Below are 10679 nucleotides of genomic sequence, written 5' to 3' on the forward strand. Positions count from 1 at the left end.
TAACTTCCCACCTGAACCCCCCTGCCCGTCACACAAACACAGCGAGCAGCAGCTGTGCTGTGTGGGGCAGTATCAGTAAAACCTGACTGATACCCCCGGCACGGCCTGCACAAAAGTCCCCTCTATCGGATAAAGCCACCTACCAGCACACGAAACTAGCCCGTCCAAAGTTAGTGTGAGAACCAAGGTAAGCTTGTTTAGCTCAAAAATCACGCTGCAGACACAAAAAGGAGAATCCAGGTAGCCTCTCACTCAAAAGTCAGGAATCCTACAAGGTACAGCTGAGGATCACCAAAAAGTCGCACTTACATGGTCTCTCCAGTCTTAGCAACATGACAAAGAAACTGATCCAGTATTGGACACACTTCCTTCTTCCCTCTCTTCTCAAAGTCTGTTGGCACGAGGATGACACAAGAAGAACAGAGAAAGAAGACAGGACAGAACAAAAAAAAAATCACAGTTAAAAACCACAATAACTGCTTTAACAACAGGCACAACTCCCACCAAAATACCCCCACGTTTCACAACGCCAGCAGCTCCACCAACTCCCCAAGCCCATACAGCGCTCGGCATTCTCGTGAGGAGAAGCTGCGCACATCCGAGCAGCAGAAGTTGGTCGGCAACTTCTCTGGAGCGGCCCCCGCGGAGAAGGAAGGGCCCCGGGTCTCCTCGGGGGGCTGCCAGCGAGGGGCGAGGGGCTGGGGGTGCCGAGGGGCTGGGCACAGGGACGGGGGGCGCAGGGCACGGCCCCAGGCGGGGGCAGCCCCGGGCCCGCCGGGGGGAGCCGCAAGGGGCCCCCGACCTCCCCCTGCTGCCGCTCGCCCCTCGCACAGCCCGGGGGGCTTCGTGGGGGGCTCCAGGGCAGGATGTCGGGCCCCCCCTTCCCCACAGGCCGCCCCTGGGCTCCCGTCTCCCCCCCCCCCCCCAGGAGCAGCCCCCGGCCCTCACCCCGGGGAAAGGGAGAAGGAGCAGGGGCTCCCCCGGGGCTCAGCTCCCGCCTCCCGTCACCGTGAGGACCCCGCTCCCGCCGCCGCAAGCCCCGGCGGCACCTTTGAGAGCCTCCTGCAGCCTCTCGACATCCATGATCCGCGCTGGGCTTCTTCCCGGCCGCGCTCGGCGCCGCTGCCCTCCGGCGGCCCCGCCGCACCCCGCGCAGGAGCCGGGTCTCTCACACGGCCTTACACACGCTCGCACACCCGCACACACACACACTCACCCGCCCTTACACACCCGCGCGCACACACACACACACACACACACACAGAGAGAGAACCCGGGCTCAGCAGGCTTCCAACATGGCGCCCGGGCCGTCCCCGTGCGCGGCCCCGCCAGCCCGCCCTCCTCTTCCTCCTCCTCCTCCTCCTCCTCCTCCTCCCGCCGCCGCCAGGCGGGGCCGCCGCGGCCCTGAGGGAGGGAACCGGCCCCCGGCTGGCCTCACCTCACGCCGGTGCCCTGCCGGGGGCTCCTCCTTCGTCCTCACCGAGGCCGAGGCCCCCCCGGGAGGAGGGAGCCCTGCGGGAGGCCGGGGGCTGCGGGCGAGGCCCGTGGGGAGCGGGGCTGTGTCAGGAGGGAAAGGGGAAAGCTCATTTCTGAAAAAAAAAGTTTTAAGTAAGGTAGCCAAAGAGCAACGCCGGCTGTTTTTCTAGGCGTATGGCAGTTGAGGCAGGTTGCTGTGAGGTAAAATCCTGGTACAGAGCTGGGCCGGGTCTGGGGGCACAGAGGTTTCCTGCTCCAACCCCACAGCCTCGACCCAAAGGGATCCTAATGCCCAAGGGGCTCCTAAGGCCTGAAGGGGTCCCAATGGTGTCTGTAGGTCAAGGCCTGTGCCACCTTCTCCTCCCTCTCAGGTGCAGCACAACAACGAAGCAGAAAGCCTCTGACACAGCTGCCCTGGGTGGAAACGTAGCTAGCATCCATCGCAGCACTACAACCTGCCTCAGGGACCACCACAAGGGCTAAAAGACAGACCTGGTGCCCATGGCAAGTACAGCCCTGCTGCGAGCAACTTTCTGTGATGCCTTGTCTTGATTTCAGCATGCAGGAATGAGCACAGATGTGGAATGAGTGGTCTCTGCTGGCAATTTCATCATATAGAAACATACATTAAAAGTATGCCTTCTAAAATCAAGAACCTTTCAGGTCTCTTTGACTGTAGGAAGCCTACATAAAATACTAATCCAAGTTATTTATGGTTTCATACTCACAGCTGTGCTGTACAAAATCCTTGGTTCATACACTATTGTGAAAACACACATACCTTACAAAAAGTTTGGGGCTCTTGGTGAAGGCTTTGGTCAGGCAGAGGGGAGTTACTGCAGTCCCCTGGGCCTCTGGTCCAAAGGAGGGAGAAGCAGCAGCAGTGCAACAAGCCAGCCGCAGGGGATGGGCCCTATCGCTCGAGGCACCCCGAGGAGCATGGAGCTGCTGCCCTTGAGCACTGTGCTGTCACAGGGAGCTTAGGACAAGTCTCTTCTATTGACTCCAAAAATGGCTTTGGGCAGGTACAGATAGGTCAGATTTAGTATTTCGGGGCACTCTCTGACCAACATGCCATAGCTCAATGCTTTCTAAAGCGCTGCTTTCAAGTGCTAAGTGTTTTACAAAGGAATTGTCCCTTTGATGCCATGGATCAATTGTCAGCTTCTAAAAAGGAAAATGGTATTCCCCACTGGATGTCAATTACATGAAAAATCCCAACAATACTTAAGATTTGGCACTTTTACTTACTTTTATGTCTGTTGTTTTGCCTACTTCCCTAGCAGCCAGGCAGCATCATTAACTAACTCTGTTAAGCAAATAAATGATCAGAGATAAAGATATGACTGAAACCCTAGGCCAGACAAACAAACAGCACACTGCATGAGATGGCATTAAAACCATATTGAATTTAGCTGTCATTTTTCTTCTGACCACTTTGCTCATCACAGAGATACAATGAAAGAATTAGTAACAGCAGAGTTAGGGAGAAGGCAAATGAACCTAGAGTTGTTTGTCCCTAAGTTAGCCAACAAGGATACTGTTACCAGTTTTATTATTGGCTATCTTGCCCTTGCAGCTCTTCTACTGTGACTCCTTCTGCGTCATACCCTCGGTGGTATGCTCGCCTTTCCAGCGTTAGAAGTCTCTTGTCAACTGAAACTACATTAATCTGCTTTGATACTTAGACAATAATGGAGAACAAGTCTTACGAGGAGCGGCTGAGGGAGCTGGGCTTGTTCAGCCTGGAGAAGAGGAGGCTCAGGGGCGACCTTATCGCTCTCTACAGTTACCTTAAAGGAAGCTGTAGTGAGGTGGGGGTTGGTCTGTTCTCCCACGTGCCTGGTGACAGGACGAGGGGGAATGGGCGAAAGTTGCGACAGGGGAGTTTTAGGTTGGATGTTAGGAAGTACTTCTTTACCGAAAGGGTTATTAAGCATTGGAACGGGCTGCCCAGGGAGGTGGTGGAGTCGCCATCCCTGGAGGTCTTTAAAAGACGTTTAGATGTACAGCTTAGTGATATGGTTTAGTGGAGTACTTAGTGTTAGGTCGGAGGTTGGACTCGATGATCTTGAGGTCTCTTCCAACCTAGAAATCTGTGTCTGTGTCTGTGTCTAATATCCTCCCTACAGAATTAACAACATTCTCCCCTAAAACATCAGTTGGTACTCCACATGGTAAGCAAGTGAAAAATCTCTTCAACATGGAAAAAGCTGTGTTGAGAAGAGTTGACAGGACAGGGGAAGGTTTCAAAGAAAATAGTGGATATTGGGCTGAAAACAGAAGTGCTAAGTGCACGCAGGTACACTGATGATAGAAAACGACAATACAACTCAGATTACAAATTACTCTATGCTCTTTTCCTTGAGGTCCCCTTTATTTTAAAAGAGGTCCAATTAAAGCAGCAGAAATAATAGCTTACCTTTGCAACCTTAACTACAACAAAAGAGTGGAGAACATACCTTTCCTAAAACACAGCTTCCCTTAAATAACTTCTATACCCCAGCTGACTGCAGTTCCGCTCAGATACCACATCAGCTCACATCCACAGCCCAGCTTGCTCTCTGTAACAATTCTTGGAGGTGGTCACGTGCTCTCAATTTTCAGTTTTTCCCAAGAAACTGCATTTCCCAGCACGATTGCTCTTAAAGAATTCCACCAGCCAAAACAAGCCTAGAGGCGTAAACATACATTTTAAAGACCAGTGCACTTCTACAACCTACTTAAAAACCCTAGGAGACAAATTAGAGTGTCCTAAACTGGTAAAACATTGCATTTCTTCACTAAAGTTGAAAAAAAACTTTATCTAAATTCTTGTTCTATGTTCTGCACAGGAACATGGAACTAAGTACTAATTTTGTAATAGAATAAAACACACTCAACCTTTTTACTAAGCACTTTAGAGTTACTTCTTTGCACGCAGAAAGTAAAAAGCAGTAGCAGAACGTTTGATTCTAATGCTGCATGATGTGGTAGGCATGCTTGCAGCCCTCCAACTTTCTCTGCCACTGCTGTCAAGTTATGAATTTCATTGGCACTGTGCTGTAACAGATGCTGCTCTGAGGATAGGTAAAGCCAATAGGGGCCACCACTCTCAGATCTTGTCTCTAAAAGTGAGATACAAGTTAATATAATACTTTTGGCAGGATTTAATCAATAGGGAAAAAGTGCCTCTGGTTTCACTCCAATCCTTTTAACTTCTGTTTTGAAAAAAGTGGACTTGTATTATAAGAAGTGTAGCACTTACATGTCATATAATTTTATTTAATAGCAAAGTACATTAAATAAGATGTTGGGGAATGACACTGAAGGAAGATCCTTATTTCATAGTGCGAGAGAATCCCAAGAGTCAGACCAACTGTATGCTAACATTGACTCCTCATTATCAATGAACTTTCTTTCCACTTGCTCAGACCAGAAAGCAAATCTATTCTAGTTTCAAATCTATTTTTACCAAGTAAGAATGACAACATTTTGTATTTTCACAGATACGCAAGTGACACATAAGGAACACTGAACAATGGCCTGCCATTTAGGCAGTAGCTCCATTCAATAAGCTTAATTAAACCACTGCCGTTGGTGAGATCATGCCCACTTCCTTATTGCTAGCCAGACAAAACCAAATTTTTTGGAAGACTGACAAAATGTGCTGGTTACAAGTATCTTTGGACTCAAAGCAATTTTTATTAAAACGACAAAGCATAGACATTTGACTAGATTAGGCCCTCTTCAGAATCATTTAAAAAGTTGACTATGTTCTGAAGATACCAGTAGACTGTGGAAAGCAATGCTTATTAAGACCTGGAAAAACAGTTTACGGAGAAATTTCAGTTATACAGTTCAATATGCCTTTGAATCCTTGCAGGCACTGGCACAACAGAAAATGTCTAATTTCTGTCATTTTTTTTTTCAGTCCTCTTTTCCATACTGCTCACTGATATAGAATGTGTACATAAATCTATAAAAACTTGCTTTTTCAGTGCAAAGGTTATTTCAAAGAGACAGCAATCTTTCATTTTTAAAAGTGTCATTCCCCAACTTGTAGAAAATAAATAGTAAAGCCATATTCCCTGTCATTTCTCCTCCATTCTCTTACCACAGGAACAGTAAGAGAAAATGCTTTCTATTTTTCAGCCCTCTTCTCCCTCCTTCCTCCACTAGAATTAATAAAAGACTGTTTTTGCAAAGTATATACTTCCAACAGCTTTTTGTTTCCTATAGGAAAGACATTTTCATTGAAATAGATTTTTTTTTAGAAACAAAAAAACATTGAACTATGGCATCAAGAAGTCTTGGAAATCTAACCACAGACTTGCAAATTGAATGAAAACACTGTGGGTTTTTCGTTTGTTTTGTGTTTCAGGGAAAATGTTTAAAGATATACAAATAGTGTCTACCTCTTTCTTAGAGGACAATCATTTCCTCTGGAGCAGGAACAAAATAAAAACCATAATTATTTCTCTGGAAATAAGGCAGAGAGAGCACACAAATGACTTTGCATGTTTGGGTGGTAACAAAGATTATTTCAAATGCATTTTAGGATGAAGCTCACATTAGGGGAGGCCTGCATGTTTTGAAACCCACATCCCCGCAGCTAACTGAAAAATATTTCTATTCACAGCAATTCATTATTTCCCTTCTATTTTCAAAGGAGAAACATTTAAATATAATCCTAGAAGACAAAAAAACTTGTGTGTGGTTTCATCATTAACACATTGTGTGATCTCAACCAAATGAGTTAGGCAGTCATACCTGATTTTCTTCATTAATGAAACAGAAGTGTTAATTACTCTTTGAAAGGTATTTGGCACACCTTGTAATAAAAGCATACACAGAGAGCACGATTTCATTTTGTGTAAATTCCCAATGCTGCTTGTGGAGTATTTACTGAGAATCAACAATGAAAAAACTCACGTTAGCAAAGGAGATGTGGTGCTTTTAAACTTATAACAAAAGAATGATGAGAAATCATTTTCCAATCCAGATTTTTTCTTTTGGCACTAAATTTATATAAAGCCTATTTTAGATTTTTTTTTTTTTTTTTTTTTTTTTTAGAATTTTTAGAGAGCAGGACGGGGTCTAATATCTTAGCGCTATGAATCCAGTTCTGCCTGATGCAGTTGGACAAATCTCATTTAAAAAAAAAATTAAAAAGATCTTACACTTGAGAAGCTCAGATCAAGCATTGATTTGATAAGAATTATGTTCATACTCATCAGTACTGAAGGAATACAGACGTAACATACAAATTATATAGCATTATCATGTGCTTCCACGTTCTCATCTTCCTAAAATACCAACAGAAATTAGAACGAACTGGAAACCAAGTTACAGCAATATAACCGTGTCACACTATGCAGACAAAAGACAGAAGCCAATATTGCCAGTTCTGATGGAAATTTTAAGAGATTAATGCGCACTCCCCAAAAAGAGCATTCTTGCATTTCCAGTTCCTTCCTTTGCATTGAGCCAGCTGAAAACTATTCCTTTCGCACGGTTAACTCAACACCATCAGCAGCTCTCGTGCAGCAGCGTGGCCGGACTGCTAACACCGGGGAAGCAGCAGCGGCACTCAGGGGAAGAAGGGGAAGGGAGGATACTGCCCACAGCAGGGGCTCAGGTGCGCTGCTTTTCCTCACTGCCCTGGAAGGTCTTTACAACAACCAAAACCTGATTCTTGAGCTTTAGGTCTCTAACACTCCTGAAAATTTCCACGGAATTATACAGCATCAAAGCCCTGGGCACAGATCAATAGTTGTAATGCTGAATGCAACAACGTAAGACGTACGATCAGCAGGTACCTTTACTTTCAGTAATGAAGCTTAGATTAGGTATCCAGAGATTCCTGACCTAACCTGGCTTAATTTCATTCACTGATGTGTGACAGCGATTTGTAAGGTATTTTAACTCAGTTTGAGCCGAAATTGATTAGCACGCTTTGAAAAAATCTGTAGCAATTCGATATCAAGTGCAATGCAGCAGAATATGAAGAGTGAGCGTAAGAAAATCCGAAGAACCCTGTTTCAAGACCCACTTAGATCTTCAGAAAAAAATTATATATCAATATACATCATAGGATTTACATGAGGAGGTTAGGGTTTGGGTGTTTTTATTAAGTTAATAGTTGCAGGAACACCAGCACGATACAAAAAAAAATGACATTAAAAAGTTCTGTATTTATTATTTAATTTAAAAGTACTTCATAGCCACTTCAAGACAAATTACATCCCTCCTCTGAGGAAATGGCTGAAGATCATTTAATAGATCCGGAAGGCCTGGGAATATCAAAAGATGAGAATAGCTCAGTTGGGGTGCTTGAAATCTAGAAAAGGCTGAAAACAAAAATTGTATTTGTGGGAGTTGGGTTTTTATGTTGAAAGTACCAACAGCAAGATGAAAAAAAAAAAAAAAAAAAAAAAGCTACATTTGGTAAATATTCCAGGCTTTAGCAAAGTTAGCCGCTGGCCCCAAAACTAACTCGGATCAAGTCCCCCTGATTCTCTGGAACTATGAGAGCCCGCGGAAACTCAGGGCCAGTGTAGTACTCACTCCAAACTGGCTTTCTCATACCTTCCTCCCAGCACATCCCTAGGACACAAGGCTGCTTTTACACCACCCCACAAACTAACAGATCGTTCAGATTACCAGCAGACTTGTTTTTTCACCTGGAGCCTAAGGTGTGAGGAAGCTGGTATTCAAAACAACTTGCCCCTCAGAAGAGCCAAGCAGAACAGGAAAGAGATCTTTGAAAAGCGTGTACACCAAGAAGGCACCAGCTTTGTACAACCCTAACCAGTAGAGCAGGTAATTAGAAGGACTCAGGAACAACAAAGGATTCAGGAACAGCCTCCCTTTCATGGAAAGACATTTCTGCAGGAGCAGATCAATCAATGACCTTCTTTTTTTAAAAAAAAAAGTTGTTTGTTTTTTTAAAAAGTGCATCATTTATGACCAAAATATTTTGGTTCTAAGACATTTTTGCACTATACTATAATCTTTACAAAATAACATAAGCAATTATGGTATATTTATAGAAATACAAAAGCAAAATGTTTTACCTCCAAACATTAACAAAGTGTTTTGTTAATCTTAAATGATGATTCTTGTTTTGTCTCAATTTTCGTTTTCACTTCAAAGGAGGTGTTGACAGGTTGTTTTTTATTCCAGTCCAGAATGAAAGCAACATTTCCAAACATTGCTGTGTCTTTTGAAGCACAAACAACTCCTTATCTCACAGCAACTACCGGTCTTTAGGAGGCTGTAGTCCTCGTAGATCCCAGTACAGATAGGCATTTGCCACAAGAGCCCAGCATTGGAACGCTTCCAGCCTCCCTGGGGGCTCCCTGTAGCTGTGCTGTCCCATCTAGATGGGTCCATAGTGTCTATTTGCCAGGAAAACATTTGACTATATCCGACAGAAAGGTGCAAAACATTCTCTGAGAGTTAGCTTCTTCATGGTTACAGGTACCTGATCGTTAGGAGAGGAATCTCTTCTTGAAGCAGTGGGAAGGAAACCACTTGAAATTAAATGATCAATGGTTTGTGTTAAAGCTGATAATATGTCAAGATTTACTGCAGTATGAAAGTCCCACATTTTTTTTTCCATTACTGGTACTTCATTCTCAGCTATAAATGTCACAGACATGCAGAGTTATCTCTACTAGGATCATACTTACAACGATGAACGTAAAGTCTTATCTGAGCTCCATTTATGGAGAACACGACGGGGATGTCTCCTAGTGTCAGTCGTGGTTATCCACGTGTGTACAGCAGCGAGAGCAGGGGAGGGGATTCGTCCAGCACCCAGGTCCCCCAGCTGTGGTAACTGAGCTCCAAGGCTGTGCTTCAGGGAGCTCAGAGTCTCTTTGTGCCCAACAGAGCAGCTGCAGCCAACAAGGTTCATACTGATCCAACAGACCCAGCAGGACGGCAATGAGGACATGGAAATCACGGTTCAGGTCCCTTCCTCTGAATCACCAGCAAGGGCTAAATGCCCAGCTTGTTTGTTGTTGTGCCCCTCTTACTTCTGCCCGCCCTGTATTTAGGAAATTTTGGGCATGTTCTCCCCACAAGTTTCAATACTGACTGAAGCCATGCTTGCTAGTAAAAATTCTTGGATGAGGACAGCACTGCCCAGGCTGAGTATGGGGCATGTAATGAAACACCACCCAACTACACACTTCCCAGGCCAGAAATGAAGAAACACTGTACAGAGTGCTACTGGTTTACAGCCGGCCTTACCTTTTCTCATGAATATCAATGGGAGTCTTATTCTTGACTTCAAAGAGAGTGTGACTGAGCCCAACATACCATACAGTTGAGCAATTTGAGCAAATGAGAAAACAATTTCATCACCAGGCATTCAACTGGTTTGGCTGCAGAGCCAGCTCACAAGCTCCTGTCACACACAGGTGTTGCCACAAAACCACAGACACTGCAGCAGTGACCACACCAGAGTGTCAAAAAACAAAACAACAATACAAAACAAAGAAGAAGGAAAGAAGGGAAGGCAAATGATGCTAAATGCCCAGATCCTTGAAGTGCTGCAGAAGGTAGTAACCTCAGTTTCCTCTGAGACTAGGTTCCCAACTCTGTCACCACAAAACAACTCGAGTGGAGCAGGACTCATTACCACTTCGATGAAAGTTAAACGTATGTATTTGTCTCATTCAATGATACATCCAATCTAATACTCCTTCACTATGGTAAGAGTAATATGGTAAAAGAGGAACGGTAAGCGCAGTTTTCTCTGCTCGATGCAGACAGACCATATATATGCATGGAGACATTTCAACCAGTGTTGTATCTCCCTCTCCACTTTGCTCTCCATTACTTCATCAAAAGCCACGCGGCCAAGTACCTTACCTTGCTGGTGGATTTTTGTGCTGTACTGCAAAAGCCATACATTTTAAATGCAACACCGGGTGAAGAGAAGACAACACCTCCCTGAGGCCATACCCCTTTTACCTTGAACAAGAAAAAGAAAGGCTACAACATACCAAAGAATAGAGCCGCACTGAAAGCAAATTTAAGAACAGACATCACTGAATTCTAGTGTCAACCACAGATAAAGTAACCAACTCTTCAAAATGGGCATGGACAGAAACGCTACAATGGACAGTTAACAGCACTAGTACTGAGCTCCATCCCAACGAGACCCAGTACACACACACACTTAAAAATATATATAAATAAAAATACAG

General features: G+C 44.7%; 1 protein-coding gene across 1 annotated transcript in view; it reads right to left on the bottom strand.

The window, feature by feature from the left end:
• Positions 1–1368, bottom strand: part of PPP4R2 (protein phosphatase 4 regulatory subunit 2) — a 28800-nt gene extending 27432 nt beyond the window's left edge. The window contains exons 1-2 of the mRNA XM_035546515.2: positions 1050–1368; positions 310–391 (exon numbers count right to left, since the gene is read on the bottom strand). Coding sequence (XP_035402408.1) covers positions 310–391; positions 1050–1083 — 116 coding nt within the window. The 5' untranslated portion in view covers positions 1084–1368. The remainder of the gene's footprint in view (positions 1–309; positions 392–1049) is intronic.
• Between the last annotated feature and the right edge of the window lie 9311 nt (positions 1369–10679).

Source organism: Cygnus atratus, chromosome 10 (genome assembly GCF_013377495.2).
Source record: "Cygnus atratus isolate AKBS03 ecotype Queensland, Australia chromosome 10, CAtr_DNAZoo_HiC_assembly, whole genome shotgun sequence".
NCBI lineage: Eukaryota > Metazoa > Chordata > Aves > Anseriformes > Anatidae > Cygnus > Cygnus atratus.